The 24812-nt window shown below is 41.0% G+C and overlaps 1 protein-coding gene across 1 annotated transcript; it reads left to right on the top strand.

The window, feature by feature from the left end:
- Positions 1–292: 292 nt before the first annotated feature.
- SLC6A19 (solute carrier family 6 member 19) lies at positions 293–22301 on the top strand. Its single transcript, XM_030012849.2, has 12 exons — positions 293–559; positions 8214–8354; positions 9909–10046; positions 11307–11488; positions 12258–12368; positions 13132–13244; positions 15540–15668; positions 17207–17363; positions 18111–18315; positions 18722–18881; positions 21173–21335; positions 22064–22301. Exons 1-12 carry the CDS (start codon positions 358–360, stop codon positions 22271–22273), a joined length of 1911 nt encoding a protein of 636 aa, XP_029868709.1. The 5' UTR covers positions 293–357; the 3' UTR covers positions 22274–22301.
- Positions 22302–24812: the final 2511 nt, after the last annotated feature.

The following is a 24812-nucleotide window of genomic DNA, read 5'->3' as shown; positions in this document are numbered from 1 at the left end:
TTAAACAGGGGAGTGGCAAGGGGTGTTTCATGACCTTATAGGCGATTACAGTTTATAGCCAAATTATCTCCTGAATTACATTAGCTGAAATCAATGTCTTCTACTAGATGAACAGACTGTTCCATAAAACCTTGACAGATAAAGCATTAATAAGTGTCAGAGCTGACTTGGTCAATCGAATGATTTGCTGACGCTTCTTTTTACCACAAGCCTGCACTTCCAAGTTTAGTGCCAAAGGTTCACTATATATAGCTGAAGACAGCAAATAGATGTTCTCTTTTTGTGCAGATTTCTAACTAGCTGCCTGTTTCATCATCTCCTCACTGGGGCAGCGTTTTCAGTCAGAAAATTTAAAATATGGTGAAGCTACAGTTGCCCAATCCTGGCCTGGAGGACAGGATACCTTCCCATGCAGAACTTGAGGTCCTTGAGAAAGAAGAGGCAGACTCCAGACCAAAATGGGATAACAAGGCTCAGTATATGCTGACGTGCGTAGGGTTTTGTGTGGGCTTAGGAAACGTGTGGCGGTTTCCGTATCTCTGCCAGAGCCATGGAGGAGGTATGTCTTTAATATATCTTAACTAATTTTGGCTATAAACTAGGTTTAATCTCTCTTTTGGGAAACAAAGAATGGCATGTGTTTAGAACTGGTCAGTTCCTGTAAGAACAGCGATGTTCATCTCTAGAAGACTGTCCGATGGAGGTTATTTCACCGGTTATGAACACCCACTGAAGTCTTGTTAGTGATGGAAGAAAAGGAAGGGACTGTTTTTATTTCAGGACACAGGACTGATCAAATCAATCTTGCGCTGTCATGTACGTAGTATATTTTCTCAATCTAAAACTAATGTTACTTTACATTTATATAATGTATATTTAAAAATACTAATAAATTACTTGGGAGCATGATTTTGATCATGATCCCAAATGACCTTTTCATAATAGGGTTTTCATTGGTTTTGGACTGATCTTTCTATCAGCTGTACGGTCAATGTGTGTGTAGTTTATGATAGGAGTAACAGAGTGAAAGTAGTTAACGTTAAGAATATATTTTTAGCTGTTCGTATTATTAATTCATTTAAAATCCTAATGTATGCTATTTGCCATGTAATTTACTGTGACTCCTTAGGGTTCAGGTTAGGACTGAATGACTATATAGAAAATTTTGTTTCACTGTTTTGCTGTTTGTTTTGAAAGATGATCTTGAGCTGAACCATTGCTTAAATATTATATGACAACATAAATTTCTCATTTCCTGACAGTCTTTTCCGCCCACTATTTACTTGTTATCTCCATTTCACTCTGGGATATGTGTAAAAAGTGTCTGTTCCTTTGTGATGTTTGATCTTGAAAGAAAATTTTTGGCTTAAGGAACAGTATTTCAAAGTAATATTCATTAAATGTACACAGCGAGATGTTTAAAAACTGCTCTTCCTAGTTAGAGTAGGGGCCAAGGAGGGCTCTGTGGGGGGTTGCTGGTACAAACTCAGGGACGTTTAACAACAGATGACTCAGTTGCAAGAAGAGATGCTTTTAACATTAAGATTTTTCTAACATGGGCTGGTGTTTAGAGTTTGCAGTGCAAACTGGAGGTCATTTGCAGCTCAGTCAACTCTTGTAACAAAAAAGTTACAAGACACACAAAAAAATCATAACCCCCTTTCCATGTGTGACAATTTTAATTTGAAAAAGTGGACAGATATCTCCAAAATTCATGGCACTCATTGGCTTTTCAGGTACTTCTATTTAGTCTTAGGGGACAGGGACATGCCCTGTTTCCCGGGGTTGATTTATAGGCACTTTCCTGCTTTTCCATCTATATTTCCTTTCCCTTGTGTTCTAGCTGTATGAAATGCAGCTGAAAGATGAACATCCAACGGACACAAAGAACTTGGTATGCATGATGGTTTTCTGACTGATGTCAGCGAAGATTTATGAATTGCTCGTGTGTGTCTGTCAGTACTGTGTTTTAATTTATCCTTTGACAGCAATTATTTTTCTTTCTTATCATCCTGTGGCTTGTCCTTGCTCAGGAACACTAACAACACTTATCCCCGGCTTCTTGCTTCCCTGGGACTCACTCAAATTTTAGACAGAAGTTGAAAGGCAGCACATAGCAAAGAAATGACGTAGCTGGCTCTGGGCTTAGAGCTACTATACAGATATGTGTCCCTGTAGCCAGACTTGCTACTTTCTCTATCAATTCTTCTGCATAACACCAAATTCTGTGACTCATATCAATGCATAAGAGTGAGCAGCGATGCCTTCCCGTGGCTTCTCAGAAAGGACTCATTAACTATATCACACGTGAGGGTGGAGAGCTGTTGTGCAATCCCTCCTCCTTCCCTGCTGTAAAGTGCACCTCAGCCTCTTCTGGTAGGTCTAAATCCAATTCCTGCCACCACTGCCATCCTCTTATTACAGCGCCTGTTCTCCAACTTCTCCCTTCAATCGGAAAAAAAACCAGGCTCTTGCTGTTCTTTGGATGGATGGCTTTGAATTTGAATGTGTGTATTCACATCCGTATTGCAAAAGCAGATCTTGAAGTTCTTATTTCGGAAGATATTTTGGTGTTGAGACATTTTCTGCCGCATGAGATTTTCTGGCTCCTGCCTCTCTAATTCCCACTCAGCCATGTTCACAGCATAGCAGACACCCGAGAGATGTAGCACTCTGCATCATCTTTGATTGCGCAGACACTCTTAAGTCTGGCTTCAGCTACCTCCAGTTGGAAATACATATTTACTAGACATTTTGGACAAGTTTTGCCTTAGTCTTTGCCACTCAACGTGGTGGTCAAGATGATTCATTCATCTTTGCATTTGTGCAGCCCCCCTCAGAGACACAGAGGTGCCTCTGTAACAGAGGGGGAAAACTGCAACGTTATGCACTTTCTTCCAAATTAGCTAATACAAAGCATATACCACACTCATGAGTGCACTGAGGAAGCTCCATTTTCCCCTAGTCTGTCCAGTGCCTTTACTCTGGCTGGTGTATGGCTTCACACTTTGTGTCTTCAGGATATGTCTTCACGGAATCCTGGGTGCAGAGCAGCAGGAATCCCTGCTGCTGCTCTCTTTCACTGCAGATGGGGATTATGCTGCTCCTCAGGTCGTCCCTGGCGTGATTATTTCATAGAGTCCTAAAGCTCACTTTGGATGTGATGTTGGATTATGGCCATGCATTAAGAGATAGAAAAAAATACAGCTATTTATCACACAGTAAATATCTGCAGGGGATGGGAAACAGTGCTATGTGATCACATAATTAGAGGTTGTCTCATAAGGTGCATGCAGAATCAAGGTTGCATAGACTACCTCATGAAAATAGTTTCTAATTTCTGAGGGTTGGCTTTGCTATCTTAACTTCTTTCTTTTTGAAATATGAGTTATATGGATGAACGTTTGGAGTCATTTAACACAGGTGAGGTCTGGTAGCAAGAGTGTAGATAGTCAGTATTTCAGCCAGGACACTCCCAAATGAGGCTGGATGTCCACCTACTTTGTGAATCAGTGTTTGCACATTTTATATCCCTCATGAAATGTAAATGGACTATAGTGAAGTATAAAATTTACCCTTGTAGAACTTGGACTTCAAGGAAGGTGGATTTTTTTCTCTGCAAATTGACTGTAGTGAAGGTAGTTAGGAACCCTGTGTTTATAGATAACTCTTCTTTTCAGATGTTTGAACTTAATTCTAGAACTATTTGAGGGCTGCTTCTTCCTAAACACATCACTATGATAGTGCTTTAACACTGTGATATCCAAATATACAAAAAGAAATGGGGGGTTACATAATTTACTTTTGTTGTCATAGATTATGAGTTTATATTTTTAAAAATGGAATATTTACCCCAGTAAAATTTAGTAGAGTAGAGCAGAGCACATTTTATCCCTTTCACATCTCAAAAGTTGTAAAATACATCATTACCACAGGTGAACTAGATTTCAATATACACACAGTGTAAAAGCGACGATGTTTGCCTTGGTGCTTTCACCAGCTTAATGAGATTGAAATTTCCTTTCATTTGATAGCTATCTCTGACATTACACATAGCTTTTGCTTAATCTTTATTGAGCAACATGTCATTTAATCAACTGTTAAGCACTTTTGTTTCATCCCTGATAAGTATTATAAAAAAGAGGATGTATATTTAATGTTTAAACCATTGATAAAAAAAAAGTCTTGAAGTCTACAGCTTGCATATGTCTGTAGTGAACCTTGCCACTGCATGAGGGAGAACTTTTTCATCTCCGTGCATGCCACGTTGAATGAAGTGACAGTAATGACATCAGCAGTTCCTTGCTGGCACCGGTAGCCTCACTACAGTTGAGGTCTAAGAATATGATAGTATAGAAAAACATCTCCATCTGAAGTCTACCTGCCTTCCCTTTATGAGGAATTATATAAAAGCAATAATATTTTTTTCAACTTCACATTAGAAACTCTTAAAGAGAGAGTAATAGCTATACAGATGTTCAAACCAGATATTATGTGTTCTGAAATACAGTACTGAAACAGGATGAGAATCTAATATCTCAGCTGTAAGGTTTTCAGTCTGGGGGATTACTCATTGTTTTTATACAGCTATACAGCATTTATCTTCAGATCATTGGTTTATTTGTTAGGTTCACAAAATTGTGACAGCTTAAAAAGAATTGATTTTTTTTTTTTTTTTTATGTCCCATGTAACAGCTTTGCAGAATCATTATCGCTTATTTTTCCATTATAGCTTCTTTCAGAAAGGTTGGGGAGAAATTGAGAGAATGGAAAATACAGCAGAGTTGGATTTCTGAGCTGGCTGTTAGAGTTTAACCCTGGAAAGGAAACAACCCAAGAAAGAGAAAAAAGAAGCGGCATACATAATGGAGAACTGCCATTTTATTTCTCTTGAAAAGATACCAATATTCCTACAGCTAACTATAGGTAGTTTTACTTATTCATCCAGTTCTGACATGCCACATTCTGCGATTTTAACTCATCAGAGCTACCGTACTATACATGGCTCGCCCTTCAAGCTAGAAATGTTTCAGTTTTATCTGTTTGCATAGGGATATAGATTCTGCGCTGCAGGTGTATACACGCACCATATTCTTTATGTCTGTGACAACAAGAGGGGTGGACAGAGACCCACCTTCTCCATTTGTGTCCATCCCAGAACCTGAAATTTATTTCCCGGTGATTCCAAGGTAGCGAGGAGGCTGGGGAGCTGCGAGCAGGCAGTTGGGCAGCACACCTATTTCATGTGATAGACGGCTCCGCCAAGGGCACCCCTTCCCCTTTTTGTGGCTGCGCAAGGAAGGTCGTGGAGTCCCTTTATCTGACTGCTCTGTCAAAGATGCGTCATGCTTAAAGACTTCTTTTATGACACCTTAACCTCATAATGTTTTATGACATCTTTTATGTCATCTTAAAGTCATAAAAGAAGTACCTCTGTAGGTATCTCGAGGCCTCAGGGAATCCCCTGAGGTTGATAGAGCGCTCATGGCACGTCCACCATAGAAGGTGGGGTTCAATTCTGGGAGCCTTGCAGCAAATTTGAGGCACTACGCTGTCCACGGGGAGAGTCCTGGCGTGGGGACAGGGCCGTCGCTGCGTCTCGCTACCTGGGAGGGTGAGGCGTGATGTCCACCCAGGCTGCTAGAGCCGCGCGAGTGGAGGTGCGCTTTGCATTTAAGGTTTGCAAGAATGTCTCAAGCAGAATTTAGGATATCGATCAGCCTGGTTTCTACTGAAAGTGAAAAGTTGAGACTACCTTTGAATGCTTTCTAAAGCAAATGCTTCTAATGCTCCATAGGAAACAGCGTGATCTTCCCTCCCTTCTGCTAACAGAGATGGTAGCTACCAAAGAAAATATTTTCTTTGACAGATATGATAAGAAACAAGTGGCCATAGATTGAAAGGACTATAAAGGCTGTGTATTTCCTTGCGCAACTAGATCTTTGACCAGGGGGAGAATTTCTAATCAAGTCCTTAAGCAATCTTACTGTGACCTGATGAAAAAAAAGTGACATGTCTCCATTAGGAGCAAAGATGGTTAAGCAATGTACCTTAGCAAAACTAACTGCCAGTCCGTTAAGTCTCAAGACACGATCTAAAATCACTGCTAATTGAGTTTACAAGGGTGACAAGGACTTACCCGGAGTGCAAATGAGGAGTATTTGGATCGGGTAGCTGTACAGATCCATCGTGTGGACTGAATTGCTACCACTGCTGAGGAAGGGCTTTACCAGAGAGAAGTGAGATTGTGGTGCAGCAGAGACCTATTCGGCATCTGAAAGGGGAGCTAAAAAGAAAAGATCCTGATGGAGCATCCATACAAACTCTGTAGGGTCGGTTTTCAGACTCTTAGGAAGTGTCTTGGGCTTAAAACAGAGAATGCTCTGGAACTAAAAATTGCTGGTATAAACGCAATTATCTTGTCCTTATCTCATCTTACCCTCATGAGAGCTCCTGAACGGAGTGTGAGAGGAGGGAAACTGTGTCCCAGCCCGACATGAGGTTGGAGCACGTGACATATTTCTGGCTGCTTGCAGCTCCACGCATTGATAAGCGACTTTGTCTCTGTGAAAGGCCAGAGGTTCTGTGCGTGGAAGTTGTCCCACTGATTTGGGACAATTTGGGAGCAAATTTGGAAGTTTAGCAAACTTCTCTACAAATAATAATTCGTAATGAGTCCTTCAGTTTTTAACTGAGAAAAAATATGTCCCGAGTCAGTTATTCTTCCAGCTCTCCTCTGAAACCTGTTCAGTTTGTCAGTCTCCATTTTTACAGTGATTGCCAGTTTTTAATGCACGCAAGATGAGCTACACTGATTTTAGAAAGTGTTACATTTTTAGTAAGAAGTTTTTGTGTTGCTAAATGACAAGCTTTACAGAAGTCTGAGAATATCATGTCTATACAGTTACCTTTGGCAACTGGCTTCAACAAAAAATATGTTTTCTGGTGCATCAGTGATTAGTCATTCAACCTGATGTGTGGCATGTGCATTTTCAAAGTGCCCAGCATTTTCAATAGCATTTTATATATTCAAAACTACTGACTTTGATTAGCAAATCTTAAAAATATCAGTGAAAGACAGGTGAGTAGCTAGCATTAGTTGAATTCCATAGGAGTGGAAAGCAAAAAGTATAGTTGGCTGATTTCATTATAGTAGTGGCCACTTGATACAACAGTATTGTTTTTAGCAGACTTTATTGAAGTACGCAGAAAATGAAGACTTTGCAGTAATGATCGTTTCTAAAACTCCAGTGTAGACGACATCATCAAGAAGATACCCCACGGAGCAGACAAGCATGCAGTCCAGCTCTTCCAAAAAACATTCAACTGCCTTGAATTCAAAACTATAGTTTCTATTCTTCAAATTTCCTCTTTCACTCGCTACCTGATTTTCATTGCATACGTGGGAAAAAAGTCAGCACATTCCCAAACCTGAACCATTCACATACTGTTCTGCATTTTTTTTAATGCACTTTTAGATTATTTACAGCCTATGATTAGGAAGTTAAAGACTTTTTGTAATGACAGATAACCCTAATTCTAATATATAGCAATATTCAAGCATTTGACTCTGCACTTTGGTACTCCAGTGTGGTGTTATGTGTTATCTCCCATGTCCGAGGTACACCATGTTCAGGAAAAAATTAATTTAAAAAACTTGTCCTATACTAACCAGCCTTGTCATAATTAACAAGGTTTGAACCCTGAACTTCAGATCTCTTCTACTCAAACAGAAAAGCTGTTGAACACGGCTGCCAGGAAGTTACTGGTTGTTTTATGTAGACAGCCCCAGGCTCCTGCCTAATCTTTAGAGGCATGTTGGTTAGTTCATTCAGCTACTTCATATAATTTGCATGATTCACAATTATAAAACCATAATGTTTTGCAGGAAAAAAAAGGTCATTCCAGGAAAGTGCCCACCTTTCCTCCACTTGCAATCCAAAGGTGGCTTCTTCAAAGTTTAACCTTGGGAGTGTATAATTTGTGTTTATGTTTGTCACTCGGGAAGAATAAAAATTCCTACCTGAAACCACATACGTAATCAAGTCCCCTGCTTGGGCAATCAGGCAAAAGCATTGCTCAGAAGCCAGAGAAAGGTTGCCACAAGCATGCTTGCAAGTCGCTTACTATGTCAAAAGCCCACAAATCTAACATTTGTACTTTATTGTAGTACTTCGCTGATGGGAATCGTGTTTTTTTCTTATCCATTACAGGAGCCTTCATGATCCCTTTCCTGATTTTGCTAGTCCTGGAGGGTATCCCCCTGCTTCATCTTGAGTTTGCCATTGGTCAAAGGCTGAGGAAAGGCAGTGTGGGTGTCTGGAGCTCTATCCACCCTACCCTGAAAGGGGTTGGTAAGTCTGAAGAGGGTACAAAAAGCCCCCTGAAAAAGCACAAGTCTCTGAACTGATAATCTGAAGAGCAAATCTTCAGGATTTTATTCCAGTGTGCTATAAAAGATTCCAGGCTCTATTACTTTTCCCTTCTCGCTAACTCTCCATTGATAGGTCAAACTAATCGTGATAAGGCACTACGACAATTTTGTGTCCACATACCCAGGTACTGTGGGTCTGGTTAAAACCTTTCTCTAATGTGAGACCAATTTCGGGCTTCAGAGATGTTTTCTGTATTATCAATATTGGCTATTTTTATCATTAGGATGAATGTTTAAGTCTCCCAAAAATTTGTTCTGTAACTGTTCTGTGGATAAATAATAGTTGAGTCTTTCTCTAAGCTGGTCTACCAGACTTCAGCTCCATGGAACGTGACTTTCTTGCATCTGAGAGAGGTACCATGCCAAAAGCCACGGAGACAGGATTTTGCAGAAAATTCTTCATCACATCTGTACCGGACTTCTGAGTATTCAAACACTCCATCTAACGATGTAGTAAAAGCAGCATTATGCACACAGCATAAAAAAACCCTCTACAGATACCTCATTACACGTGAAACACAGGAGATGCCATCTGAACATCAGGAAAAACTGGGAGGGGGACGGAGCACTGGCACAGGTTGCCTGGGGAGGTTTGGAGTCTGCATCCGTAGAGATATTCCAAAGCTGCCTGGACGTGGTCCTGGGCAACCGGTTGTAGGTGGCCCTGCTTGAGCAGGGGGTTGGACCAGATGATCTCCAGAGATCCCTTCCCACCCCAGCCACGCTGTGAGTCTGTGATTACCACACACTTGGAAGGGAAGAAACACAGCCAGTTAGGACTGTTGTTGGCATCCGCTGCATCTGTAAATCAATTACAAAAGATATTTGTTCATTGCATCTGGAATTTTTCAAACTTCTTTAGAACCTGAGAGCCCCCAAGAGCTGATCATTAGCATCTACTGTCCGCCAGAGAAGTCACCAGAGGTTGATTACTTGGGAGCAAGCGGAGAAGGAGAGATAGCGGCTTCAATCCTGCAGCTTTTCACAGGCTGTGCCTCCTTGCAGCCACCCATCCTATACACCAACACCTCTGCTGACCTCTGCAGTGACATTGTGGAAGAGGAGGGAAATCTGGGTCTCATTTAGGCAAAAATCCCAAGTCGGTTGAGCTTCACATGTCCCCAGCACCCCAAACTCCCCGGGTATCAGGTGGCAAGACTGTGAATAGGATTGTGTGGTGTCTGTAGGGAGTTAGTCCACCCATAAATTTGGCTCCTAAGTGGGTATCAGCATCTGTCCTAGAGTAATTTTTAGGCTGTACGTCTATGTAGGTCTCACCTGGCCAACCTTTAGGTGACAAATTCACAGTGATTAAACCTACATCCAAAATAGAGGAGAGGGGAAAGGGTGTAAACCATGGAATTAGGGTGGGGAGGACAGTAGGGAAAGGCTGAGGCTCACGCTATATATTTTGATATGTCCTGAAGACAAGAGTATTGAAATTTACATTGTGTTCTGATTTTATTTGTTTCAGGCATAGCAGCAATGTTTGTATCCTTCCTGGTGGGTTTATATTATAACACTATTATTGCCTGGGTCATGTGGTATTTCTTCAACTCCTTCCAAGAGCCCCTGCCTTGGAGTAGTTGTCCTCTCAATGACAGCCGAACAGGTATATTTTACAAAATATTGGATTTTGTTGTGCAGCACATTGTTTCTAGCAATTAGCCTAATCGAGCCTCTTTCTGTAAAACAGCAGTAAAGAATGGCAGTCCTGTCAGGAACATTGTGCTATTTTAATACTTGTGTTTTGTAAAAATTCACATTATATAAAACGTGATCGACACTTCATCTTTGAGACAAACTTTGACTTTTTATATGAAACTTCAGGGCTGATTTTGACAGATGTGTTCACATACAGAATATTCACAAAGTGCAAGCCTAGCATAAACACTAACATTTTCCAGATTTAGACAACGTGTTTCATCCATCTCTTCACCAATAGCCCTCAGTTAGCATACTGAAAAGGAAAAAAAAAAAAAAAAAAAAAAAAGGAGATGCATAATCCATATGAAACACCGGTATCTCTCAATATGACAGCAGTCTATAGAACCCTGGAGACTGCTTGGTGAGAGCAGCTTTGTTTTCCGTAACCAGTCCTGCATGAAACTGTATGAAGCAGGTTTTTCTGGTGGGTCAATGAACAGCTCTTCAGAGAGCTTTGCTCCTCTCCTCCCAGAATAAGTATAAAAAGCCTCATATATGGGCAGGCCAGGGCAGAATACTGCACAGGTCAGCGCATTGCAGGGAGCTGAGAATCCAACCTGAACTGTCAAGACCTTGAACGATGCCCCACGAAACAGAAAGACAAAGTATTGCTGATCTGAAGGAGGTGTGGGAGGGGAAGAGCCGAAGGGGAAGAGCAAGTGCCCATAATCCATCAGGCAAGAAAGAGCAGGATGCGTGTGGAAAGCCCAAAGTTGGTTGGTTGGTTGGTTTTTTTAAATGAAATAAATAGGAAGCGTGCTATCATTGAAAAACATCTGCCTAACTCCATGCAATATACATGCGTTTATGCTCAGAAATCCTCTCCATGCTTTCTTTGGCACAAGAGGCTTCTAACCTCATATTTTTGTAGGAAAAAAGAAAAATTATAACAATAGAAGAGTCATTGAGTGAGCTTCCAAGATTTTACCTGCATGGTTGAATTAATAGAAATAACAGCAAAATTTGTATTAAAATCTCTGTTGAACAAATCTCTCTTAAATCTCTCATTTTTCCATGAAACCAGCCTCTAAGAATCTGAAATCTGCCAACAACAAAATTGTTGGCATTAGGTGGTATAATTTAGAACACCGGTGTTTATTATTTAACTTCCTTTTTTTCGAGTAAATAAAAGACATACAGAATGACAACCATTTTGTGGTTACAGATTACGTAGAAGAGTGTGCCAAGAGCTCTCCTGTAGATTATTTCTGGTACAGAGAAACATTAAACATCTCCACTTCCATTGGCGATTCAGGCAGTATACAGTGGTGGCTTTTGTTATGTTTAACATGTGCATGGGGTGTCCTGTACGTGTGCACAATCAGAGGCATCGAAACAACAGGAAAGGTACTCTATTTTGGGTTTTTATGCGATGATATTCATTATGCTGTTGTGATTCCTTATTCATACTGACTTAATCATATTGTAGAAACTGCCTGTTCCTTGAGTAAAAGCATGTCTAAAACTTAGTGTGTCATCACTGAGGCTGCTTTTTGAAGAAGGAAGCTGAATGAAATGGGATTTGATTTGGTTTGATTTGATTTATGTGGGGCTTTTTGTGAGCACTTCAGCTTCCTTGTCCTCATAGGTCCTAGTAAAACATTCTTTAGCTATTAGTACCTTAACATTAATATTAACCTTTAATGAAGGCTGGAGGGACTCGGTCTTTTTGCTATGGCCATTCCCTTCAAAACATACATGTACAGATTTATTTGGGTTTGTGCTAGTCCTTAATATTATCTCTCTAAAAGAGTGACCAACGTTCTGCTGCCCAGCAAAGCCCTAAGAGCCCATCCTCGCATTGGCAGCATCAACCTGATCTCAGGGTGTAGGTTACTTTTTATACTGCTTTTGAACGATCTGAGTTGAATTTCAACAATGACAATTTGTCTTAAATAGAGCACTATAACCGTGAAAATGTTTATTATCAAAATGTACTGCACATACTGTTTCTCTTGAACATGGTGAAATATGTTAATTGTGACTCTCTTAAAACTTCCCATTATTGTTAATCACAGTACCTTGTTTATTCCCCTCTTTTCTTCCCTGCAGTGCTATTTTTTTATTCAAGTGTTCTGTTTTACTTAAGTGTTTTATTTACATGCTTCTTGTGCAGGCTGTGTATGTAACATCAACTCTTCCATACCTTGTGCTAACCATTTTTCTAATCCGTGGCTTGACGCTGAAAGGCTCAACCAGTGGAATCGTGTATCTCTTCACCCCTAACGTAAGTCACCGCATGGTTCGTCCCTTAGTGAAACACGATGTAGTTCTTTCTCTCTGCAATTAACAACCAATTGAAAATTAGTCCCCTCCGCTCGCGCTTTTCTCACTATCCCTGAGATGCCTTTAAAATCTTGATTTTGGGGGGTGGATCTTTTGCATTGGATGTAAAAATATACATATATACACACACATTCTCTCTCTCCACCCTTCAACAAAATCTGTTATAAAAAAAGGAAGGATCATCATGGAGCAATGCAATGGGATTGCCATAAGGGGGCTTGCTTTCTTTTGCTGTATGCTAGTTAAGGACAAGTTTAACCTTAAAGCACAAATCGTGCAGCTGGGAGTAGAACCCATCTAATCTGTATGGCTATGTGGACAAAAGATCTAAGAGAATGATTTAACTACACAACAGTTTTTAAACAAAATGAAAAGGGGTCTCATTTTCCACGAGAACACCTCTGGATGGTCATTATTAATGCTAAATAATAAACACCTTTTCTGGAAACAGGCATGGTAGCTGTCAGCTACAGGAAGTAATTTGTTTATCAATTTTCAAAATACTTGTAGAAAACCTACACATAGGTTTTCTTTTTGAAAAAAAATTAAGTTTGACAAAAGTATTGACCTATTTGTTAACATTCTTCAAAAATGGTGAGTTCTGCATGGTTAATGTTCTTGTTTTAATTATTGTTTTAAATCCCTGGTATTCAGTCTAAATAGCAGTGCTGCAGATGCTTAAAGCTGTGTGTCTGATGCCTCAGGTTACCGAGCTGGCTAACCCAGTGACGTGGCTGGATGCAGGTGCTCAGGTGTTTTACTCTTTCTCCCTGGCCTTCGGAGGCCTCATTTCATTCTCCAGTTACAACTCTGTTCAGTAAGTAGCCGGGCAAAAGCCAAATTTTATATGAATATTTCATTCTTTCGAATGAAGCGTGTCCACTTCTGCCTTATCGCTACACAGTAATTACTTGGGACCGGGACACCATCCCCTCAGCCACGTAAGGCACATCTCTGACCGATCCTAGGTCTCGCCAGCCAAGATTTCAGGTCGCAGTGCTTTCCTGCAGAACGATGTGGTGGCACAGGCTAGAAAGAAGGGGGCTGGCTGCCCGCCGCCGGCTGATGGGCAGGAGGTTCCTTTGCCGGAGCGCTCAAGGCACGGGGATGGATGCCCTTTGTGTCCACGCTGTGGGAGCTGGGTGATGGTATACACATTTCAAAGCAATTTACAGGCCAAAGTTTAAATCTGTAGCTTAGGGATTAGCAGATTTATCTAGGAGTTTTGAAATTCACATTCAGTTCCTTCCTTTACATATATATGCGATGGGGCCAGGGAAGAGATGGAGTACAAACTCCCATCACCCAGGGAATGACCCAGTTAGCAAATTACGACGTGGTGCTATATTCTGCACTCACCTTCCCAAAATATTGGAGCGACCACCAGTGCCCCTTGGTGCCTTCCATCCCTTCAGCACTGTCCTCTTGAAAGACAAACCGTGCAGCATTCTCTGAACCTAGTATTTTTGATAAATTTCTCTGAATTAAGTTTTGTTTATCCGGTTTGGTCATGCATTCAGAAATCCGTGTTTCAGTTTTGGCTCAGGTTTGACCACACCACACCGGCATTTCAGTCACTGATGTAATTCCCTACCACCACTCTTGATTTCAGATATTTTTCCCAAAGTTCATCTGGAACTTTCGGTGCTTGCAAGTCTCAGTGCGAGGTGACCAGCCCCACTTCAGGTCCAAATCAATGTTCCCACAGCCGTGAGGAGCAGGGCTGAGAATGTTCCACATTTTTCCAAAAGACCCAAAGAAAAGGAGCAGTGTCCTTCTGCTTTTCCAACACACAGGGCTGTAGCACCAGGCCACGTTCCTTCGATTCTCAATCATTCACAACTTAAGGAGGAAACTGCAGAAAGTAATGAAATTCTCGTGGAGATATAAGAAAAAGACATGCAAATACCATCGTGTTACACTGCGGTGCTAGGCCACCTGCAGTCCAGCACCAGCTGGACCAGGTGTGAGTGACTCTGCTCCCACATAATTTGGGATTAAAAACATCTCAGGAAATACCGTGAGATTTCAACGCCATCAGGGATTCACCCATTCATAACCAAGAGGATCATGAGCATCTTACTTTCTCTAAAGGGAAGAAATATTTTTATCAAGCCTGTCATTGAGAATCTCATGTTAGAGTGGAAAAACTGACATGAGGGTACAGCCAAGAATTTCAATTCAATGCCTTCCACCCACTAGAGACCTGTTTGCAATGCTGTAGATTAGGAAAGGTCACAGTGTCACAGGTCTTGGCTGGGCAGGCCTGTCTTTCCTCTCCTCTTGAGGGTGATCAGAAAATTAAACATGACAACATCAGGTTAATCTCAATAGTGCTCTCTTGCCCAAGACAAATACAATATCTAGAACTTTACGGCCTTCACATAAAACCATTAACTAATTTAATATTGATTCTTTATCTTCCCTCTCAGATGAAAATCTCTTTCTGGCTCTGCAATTTTTTCATCTTAGCACACATACGCTGACAAGTGCCCACAGCAGAGAAGCCTCTACAAAGCAGTTTAACTTTCACAATGTAATAGCTTGTCTGTCTAACCTTCTCAGCATAATGTTCCATCATATTTCCAAAACTTGAGGACATTTTGAACCATCTTCTGTCCAACAGTCAAACAAAACTGGTCCCAAGTGCTCTTGGCTACTGCAACTTCACCATACCAAAGTGCTGTGGAAACTTTTGGTCACTTTTCCCTTCTGACTGTCCGAATTCAACCCCAAATCTTTCACCTTGCAGCAGAACACCCCAGCAGCTAAGATACAGTTTATGCCAATGTGTGTCTGCACACATGCATGCCAGGCATGAAAAGGAGGAGACATACTTTTTTGCCCTTCATGTTTTACTTTCCATGAGCCAGATATGAAAACAACTCAGGCAGTTATTCCTTACAAATAGGATTATTTGAGGGGGAAAAAATACCCCAAAACTGCTTAAGGCACCAAGTTTTAATTCACTACTTGTATATTCTTAGAGAGCGTACTGATGTACCTATGTGTCTGTAGACTACTTTTTATCAGTCTTGGTAGCCAGTTTTTAGTATTTATTTGGGGAATGTGTTTGAAATCCTCTTTTCTTTTTTTTCTCTTTGAATTGCAGCAATAACTGTGAGAAAGATGCCCTGATTATCTCAGTGATCAATGGTTTCACATCCGTCTATGCAGCAACTGTCATATACTCCATCATTGGATTCAGAGCCACACAAAGATATGATGACTGTTTCGACAAGTAAGTTATTGAAAAAAAAAACCCAGACTATACAGCTGTTTGTTTGGCTGAGACAGCTCTGTTAGCCTGATGATAACGGATTTATTATTGCTGAACAATTGCAGGTCCTAACCTACATGGTATCAGACCACTCATGTCTTCAAAATATTTAAATCATGTGATGTCAGCCCCACAGGGAGTGAGAATTATTTGAGCCACCTTATTTCCTAGATAGAAGTTGTGTAAGCAACTATATTTTACATTATTCCCTGACGTTTCCAAAAAGTAACAAGGGAGGAAGAGGATATTCCATGTTTTAATGTGTTTTTTTCAAACAGTTCTTGCAAATACACCTGCAGTTTATGTAACAATTTCTATTTACATACAGGTAGGTTCAGTTCGTGATACGTTATTTCACTAAAACATGCTGGAATATCTATAGTTTTAGAGGTAAATGTGAAAACCAAATCATTTGCAACAGTGAATATGAAAAGTTCTCAAGGAATGTATTTACCTGACTGGATAAGGCAAGTTTCAGTACAACTGGTTCTGTGAAAAATTGGTTTTTACATTACTTACCTCAAAACCAAACCACCAAACAAAGGCTACTAGTCTGCTGCTGCTGCTATTTCTACTGTGGCTGATGTCAAACCCTCAAAGCCCTCCTGACATAGTGGCCGAACGGTGCAGTTGTGCCTCAGGGGTCGCTTGCAATGAGCCACTGAAAGCACTGCCCGTTTTAAGAAATCTCCCTGTGACCAGGCAGTTCCGACAGTCCTGCAGAATCCTGGCTGCAGCTGGATCACAGTGTAGGCACCTCAGGTACTGCTGGTGACTCTGCGTTCTACACTGGGAAATTACCCAAATTAATTCATGGAATTCTTCCCATTTTAATTCATTAGATGAAACTCTACCAAGCACCGGAAAATTGTCTAGAAACTCTGCAAAAAAAAAAAAAAAAGCAGAATTCACAATAATCGATGCCTGCTGAGCTGACATATGGCACGAATGTAATATACCCTGCCCCTGTGTCAGCTCTGTATTTAGATTGCCTCCTGGAAAGCTTAAATGCTTAGGTCTCATCAGAGGTGCCTAATTTTACCAGAGCAATTCGGACTCCCTTCTAACCAGGGCTGCCAGACCCTGCGGGTTCCAGCCAAATTCCTCCACATCAGCTGTAGAAGTGCATGACGCACAACTGCAGACACCTCACACATTCCCAGAAGCTGCCCAGTCTGGGAACTGGTGCCCAGTCTGCAGTGCAAAGATGGGCACCTAACTTCTGCACAGGTTCCCTCGAGTGCCCATCCATTTAGCTGTCATCTGTGCCGTGAAAGACAGTATCAGACTCACCTTGGAAGAAGAAAGAAAGAATTGCACATGCACAAAACTGCTGGACTTCCCAATTGCAAAATCTGATCTTGAGCAACAGAAAGATTGCTTCCTTTGTATCTTTATAAAAGACATCGTGCTGTGAATAACTTGCTTGATGATGAAAAAGAATCCTGAGGATGCTTACAAATAAATAATTTCAAATTAATTGTATTTCATTTTTTCAGAAATATTCTTACTCTGATGAATGCATTTGATTTGCCAGAAGGTAATGTAACCCAAGATAACTTTGAACAAATGCAGCAGCTATGTAACACGACCGATCCGACAATTTTTGCAAGCCTGAAGTTCGAAACCTGTAATCTGGAAACTTTCCTGAATGATGTAAGTTTAACACCTTGACTCATATTGATACCATAAATATGGTAGGAACGCATAGCAATTTTTTAATTGCCTAATGCTTTTTTCTTCTGGGGTTGTTGGTTTTTTATATTTTTCCACTGATTGATTGCAATTGGCTTGGAATGCTCTTGGACTGAAGAATTACTTCTGCTTACCTCATTTTGCTTTTGAAGAGAGAAACTGTTTAATTCCTCTGAAAAGTATTGGCAATCTGTCTGACTAGTAACTAAAACCACAAGGGTTCTAGGCTGGCCTCGCGGAGCTGGCAAAATAGCAGCAGGTATTTATTTCTCTGGAACCAGCTGGTTTCAGCCGTGGTGGGACAAGATGACTAGGGAAGAGAATCCCAGAGCGAGGAAGCAGTTGGAGCAGATCCCTGTCCCGATCAGGATGAGTATGTCACAACACAGAAAGAATGGACCTCGACACCAGGGTGAAAAAAGTTACAAGAAGAATTAAATGGGTGCACCTTTTTTTTTTTTTTTTTTTTTTTGGTTAAAAAGGTGGTGAATTACAGGTGAAAATAGGGATCCATAAAATTCCATGAAATAGAGTTTGTATTGTAACTACAGGAAATACAATGCTGCATTAGGAGGTCTTCGTGGAAACAAAAAGCATAAGTACTGTGGTATGGTGTAACATACACCAAGTCCAGTGAATACCAAGGTAAATTTAAGTGCTGCGCGACATTAATGAGCCTAATTTTGGAGCTTCTGAAATCTTCCACAGGGAGTTGAAGGAACTGGCCTAGCCTTTATTGTCTTCACTGAAGCTATCACCAAAATGCCCGTCTCCCCTTTGTGGTCCATTCTCTTCTTCATCATGCTCTTCTGCTTGGGTTTGTCCTCTATGTTTGGAAATATGGAAGGTGTGCTTGTACCTTTACAAGATCTTAAGATTATACCCCCCAAAGTGCCTAAGGAACTTGTTACTGGTAAGTGCTTTTTTAGAGACAAGTGACCTCCCCCCTCCCCAGGGAATAGCTTGGGTGCTGAAAAATCAACCCGTTTACTTGCAGATCTGGCATGGTCTTAAGATTCCTAGATAACCTACCGAAGCTTTTTTTCTGGTTTTTTTTTTCTGGTTTTTTTCTCCTCAGCCTTCTCCCGTTTTGTTTGCAGCATCTCCCACCCGTGCAATGTTAGGAGAGTTTTGCCATTTTACCTGCATAGAAGCAGGCTTTCTCAGAGTACCATTTAAAAATAAGGTAGTTACCCTCAGGCTGCAACTGAATTAAAAGTGATTTAGAAAGCTTTCTAGCTACTGGGAAAACATCTTACTTTTTTCTCTTTTGCTTTCTTTGCCTAAATGTGCTGTTGCTTTGGTTTTTTTTTCCACAGGTCTCATTTGTGTGGGATCTTACTTGATAGCTTTTATTTTTGTGCTGAAGTCTGGTAATTACTGGCTGGCTCTATTTGACAGTTTTGCCGGCTCTATTCCCTTGCTAATAATTGCATTTTTTGAGATGTTTTCGGTCGTCTACATTTATGGAATAGACAGGTATGAAATACAACTTAAATATTACTAGAAACGAGTGCATAAATTGATGAGTTGTATAGCTGCAATCTTGCTACATCTCAGTGTATAAAATTTCTGTTATAGAAATCACTGAAATTATGCAACTGTGGTTTAGGGTTGCTTATATGATTCAGGTTTCTAAAATAGTTCTCAACAAAAAGAAAAAATGCTTGTGAAGAGTGCAGTGGGGATTTTTATTTGTACATGAAAGCTTTCCACTTTATTAATACATTATAATAGCTAGTGCTCTATAACAACAGCTAAAATAAACACATCCCTAAGATACGGCAAGAAAATATTAAGCGTTAGCAAGTGCCTAGAGTATAATAGTATGAGTGCAAATAATTTATTTTTAAAGTAGGCATCAGAACGTACGTATTTGCAACAGTTATGTAAGTGCCACTGTAGCTCACTTACATTTTAAATACGGTGACATTTACAATAAATCTTCTTCAGGGTAATTGCATTCAATATTTGATCAGCAGAAGCAAAGTACAAGCACATTGGCACGGAGCTGAAAGTTTAGAACAGACGTATATCCCAGGAGTGTTTAAAGTGAATGCCAAATGATACTGTCCAAAGCGGGGATCTCCAGGCAAAATGCAGATACTGTTTTACAGCAGGATGCAAATCCAAGGCTACTGAGATACGTTCTTAGCTGATAGACTCAGGACTTTATCAGTTGTAGCAGTGAGTAATTATCCTATCAACCTTCTAGAGATGTAATAAATCAAATTTCACCATCTTTCTGTTCATAATTAATACGTAAGAAATACGAAAAAAGCGTGGGGACTGCAATCACCCATAGGTTTTGCTTGAACCTGTGCCAGACCCTCCAGCTGTGCTGCTCCTGGCGGTGGGGTGACCACCTTGTGGCCCATCTTCCCATACTTTAAGTTTTATATTACCTGAGGAGGCATGAATCAACCTAGGTAAATTAGACGAGCAGAGGGAGTACCCTAGAGAAAGAAGGCTTATTTTAATTTGTTAAGGACAGAAAAGTCTGTGTTGATCACTTTTCCCTCCCTTTAAAATCTCAGAACACTTTACAAAGTCAAATTAAAACTATTCCCAGGACATGAACATGGGCTGAGGCCATAGAGGGGTGGGGATTGGTTCAGAGAAGAGCTTCACGTCAAACTTCCATGTTTCTGGCCAGTACGCATCGCTGTAGCCCTCTTTGAGTACAGAGCTTATCAGGGCTGCCCAAAGGTCGTGGTATCGGCTCCAGATGAGTTTCTGTGACCTTTTTCTGAGAAAGGGGCATTGGTAAAACCATGGCTCTGCTCCTTGAAGGAGAACATGCATGTTATCCATGATACTCACGTGAACTACACCTGGACCCGCTCTGCCGTCGGGACGTGGGGCTCCATATCATTTTAAGAATGACACCTAGATCTTAGAAGTTAGGGATGAAAAGATAAAATAAATTTACGCAGTAATTGAGGCTCAGCTGAATGCTGCGTGTTGTTCATAGCTGTAGGACCAACTGAATAGTCCCATCAGACTTATCCCCACACGATACGCGGGAAAGCCAGACAAGAGGACTAACAATAGAAGCCTCAAACTTCCAAAATAATTATTAAGAAGTGTGTGCACATGGTGCTGCATCGTACGTAGAGGTGATGAATTGGTTCAGGACTGATGCAGACAATATCACTCTCAATGCAGGGATTGGTTGTGGGTTTTTTTGTGGAGACATTTTTGCCCCATTGTCCACTGCATGCTCCACGAATAACCCAAATAACACATTTTTAGGTGTTGTTAATGATGTGTAAAGCTAAATATTGTTTCAATACTCAACCAGAGAAAACTGGTAGAAACCCAAATTAAGCAAACATTATACATAGAATCTAATTTTTAAAATTACTCCAATTTGCTTTTGCTCATTTTTAATATTATGTGATTCCTTTTAATTTATGCAGCTCTCAGAGGCTTACCAAAAAATCGTGAAACAATACTGCAGTATATTATAGAGAAAGTCCACCTGCATTGGCCCGTTCGTGTCAAAACTATTTCGCACATGCTTCACAGACTTCTTGAAGAAAGTACATTTCCAAAAATAATTTTCCTGACTTGCAACGATATCTGCCTTAATTTGAACTACTTTTAGATCTCACTCCTGGTGTTGTTACCAATCCTCGCTTCACACTGACATTAGCAAAGTCGTGGGAAGCCCAGCTAGGGGTAGTTTGGACTTCGCTGTTTATGAGTAGGCACTCTTTGATCCTGACCAGTTTTTACTGTCCTGAACTTCCTGTTTTTGTTTCTAGATTTAACAAGGATATTGAGTTCATGATTGGACACAAGCCCAATATTTTCTGGCAGGTTACTTGGAGAGTTATCAGTCCTCTCATTATGTTAGTTATCTTCTTCTTTTATTTTGTGGTGAAAGTCAACGAAGAACTGCTCTACAGCATTTGGGACCCTAGCTACGTAAGTATATAAAACCAAAATATTGTTTAGAATTGGTTTATGTATTCTTCTTTAATCTAAGAGTCATAGTCAGTTATATTCATCTCCCCTTTGAAACAGTTTTCCAGTAAAAAAACTTACTACAAGACATACAGTAATAATAAAAAGTAACACTTAGAAAAATAAGTCCTAAATTCAGCTGTGATCGCAATTCCTAAAGCAGAAGAAGTCGTGCAGGACATTTCATTTGTAAAGATGAATTTTCATTTTCATAAGACAGAGACGGAGAGAAAGGAAGATGGGGAAATGGGTCTGCTTTCTTCTCTCCTCCTTGGCAACACCACTTCCTTCTTAATAATGTTCCAGCCCTCCTGCACCGTTTGATTTCAGCCTTCCCACCCAAAGGCTGTTTGGCCACCAAGCCCTGGTGGCCTGTGACCCCCCCCCCAGCCCCACACTCCTTTGCTCCTGGGGAGCGTGACAGGACCAGTCCCACCAGTTTGCCCTCCTGCCTCTTGCTTCTTTCATGCCATCTTCTTTCCATCGCTTTTAAGTAAAAATAAGTCCAAAACAGCCGAGACTGGAAACCCTTGAGCTGGAAACTGCTGTGGAATTGGCAAATTACTCTGCCATTGTGGCTAGCTACTATTCCGATACACATTTTTGATCTGTTGAATTACTGAATGTGTGCACACTCCCAAGTATTTGCTCCTCACGACTTACTACAACTTGATTGTTTGCTCTTTCAGGAGGAGTTCCCCAAAACACAGAAGGTCGAATATCCCAGCTGGGTGTATGCTATTATTGTAATTCTCGCTGGAGTGCCTAGTTTGGCCATCCCTGTCTTTGCCATCTACAAAGTGATCAGAAATTTCTGTCAGAAAAAAAGTGATCGTACGGGCCTTATCATCTCCACATCTGAGACTTCTGTTAATGGAAACTTAAAGTATTCAGCATAAAACCATTTAAAAACATGTGGAAGAATGCTTTGTCCGTGAGAAAAGTAAAAATATTTTTTTTTAAAGAATCCAGAGTTAATTTTCTTTTCATAAAAGGATAACTATGTGTTGTTTCCAGGTAAACATTTGTTTACTTAACAATGCAATGCACCATGAAGAGTTAATGGCTTGGATCCTGGAAGCAAAACAGCCACATTTGCAAGCCATTGGGGCACTGGCCCAAATCATTTGTCCTCCTTCTGGTTTTGAAGCCAGCTTGTTCGAAACTGGCTTGCAGTTCTCCGTTTGGGGACGCAGCACGCTTGACGTGCCAGAAGTGACTCTTCCATGTGCAATCATTCTGGTTGGGTGACCAATAAGAAGGGTAACTTAATATTGAGTTCTCTTGCACATTAAATTGTTTTTACTTTACATGCCACTGTGTTGCGCAAAGCCACCGATATTATTTGTCTCATGCAGAAGTTTAAAATATTTAATAAAAACATTTCTAGGTATGAGAATGACAGTTTGATTCGTTTATAACTCTGGCTATTTTATTAATTGCCTATTCCTTCCAAGTTCCCAGCAGATAGCGCTGCTTTTGCTGACGACAGAAGTAGTAACCTTGCAATGGGGCAGCAGCAGTTCAGGAAACGGCAAAAATCCGCCTTCTCCGGCACCCACGAGCAAGGGGTGCACCGCTTGCCTGGGCGATCCGTGCTGATGGGGGACCCAAGGCACCCAAGTGGTGCAAAGCTTCTTGCCCTCACCTGTCACAGCCGAGGTGGGTAGCTCTAGTTCACGTACACACAGACACACGGACACCGACCTTACAACTATCTCAAGCTTCCAAATTCCGTGTGACCCAGAGGAGCGCAGTCAGGAGTCCCATTCCTTAGGTACGTGGTCACTGGAGAGAGAAAGGAGCACCTTTAGAGCACCCAGGCTGAATGCCAGAAGGAGAGAGTGTAAATGTCCCCTCTGGGTAGGTGGTCCCTGTACACAGGCAACACATTTGTATCACTTTCCAGCTCTTCCCACACCCACCTTTTAAGAATTGATCCAGTTTATACCCTGACACTTCCTTATAATCAAAATGCTCTCACAAGAAATAGGGATTTTTAGGGTATAGCTACTCTAGAGTGTATCTTTGGAGCAGTATAGCTGCTCTAAATAGAGAGCAAAGTACCAGGCATTGTACATGTATTTGAAAGATTAAATTCATTTGCATTCCAATTTCAATTTTTTAATTATTTGAATGTGAGTGGTTATTTAAACTATTTAAAGATGTTATTCTGTAACGGGGAAAACAATTTTCGCCAGATTTTCCCCCTGAGAAAAACCTCACCCACTGAGAACGCGTACAACCGAGTTCGAAGCGGTGGGCTGCAGGTAGCGGGTACGGAAACGAGCGTTTTGCTAGAACGGCCTCTGCACCTCCCGGTCCGAAGCGCAGCAGCAGCGAGGGCGATGGGTGCTGGGCGCCCCGGCAGCAGCGATGCCGTGTAAGAGCCGCCAAACCACGGGGCACGCGCCGGCTCGTGGGTGCCCCGTGAGACATCCTGATAAAGGACTGGGAAGTTGAGTTGCTCCAGCTGTGGACCTGGATGTTTGCAGAGCTGCAAGCAGATGATCTGTGCTTATCTGGGGAGACTTGTGTAGCCTAGGTGTGAAACCGGCTTCTGGTTGGATGAGCTGCAACTTGACCATACTTGCATGCTTTGCTGCAGAGCAGGGCTTCTTTTCTCTCCAAGTATTTTTGGGGAAAAATAAAAAATTAAAAATAAAAAAAATCCATCTTCGGTTAGAAACTCTTCCCATTTCGAAAAGGGGAATCCAGGCATAAAGTGTCGATTTAGTGAAGCTGTCTGGCTGATCTCGTAAGCGTGGACTGAACTGGTTTGGAGTGCAAAATAGCAAAACCCTGGTATAACCGAAAGGTAACAGGAAAAATGTTCTCACACACTTTCAGTTGAAGGAAAGCACTCAGCTCTTGCATTCATCGGTAACTATTTAATGAACAGTAAAAATAGTCACTTGGGATTCATTGACAGGTGGGAAGTGATTAACCTCTAGCAGCTATGGTGAAAAGAGACCAGATTCTAATGTCTGAGCATACACAGTCTAATTTTTCTTGCTTTTTTTTAATTTACTTTTTGCACTTGCAAATGATGTCTTCAATCATTTAACTCTATTAACGAACTAAAAGAGGAAATGGCAACACTTGCTTTATTCACAGATTTTTCCAAGTATTCTATGGTTTTAATAAGTCTGCTATAAAGGTTTCTTTTTAATTATATTCAGTGTCACACTTCTCTGGAAGTACCTAAGAACAGAAGGAGAACAGAAAATAAAACCCTGTTTGATCCCAAGTTACCTATTAACAACATATTCCCACATTCTCCAACTATAGAAGGAGCCACAAAAGAGTCAAGAGTGGTAACTCTGTCTATATAATAATAATTCTTGGTTTTGTCTTTAAACTGCAATCACACATTCCTTTGCATTACATAAAAAGAAAGCTCCACCTCCCTTTCCAGGATCCTTCAGTCACCCCGCA

Source organism: Aquila chrysaetos, chromosome 4 (assembly GCF_900496995.4).
Source record: "Aquila chrysaetos chrysaetos chromosome 4, bAquChr1.4, whole genome shotgun sequence".
NCBI lineage: Eukaryota > Metazoa > Chordata > Aves > Accipitriformes > Accipitridae > Aquila > Aquila chrysaetos.
The sequence above is the reverse complement of the archived record's forward strand: the minus strand, read 5'-3'. Positions and strand labels throughout refer to the sequence as shown.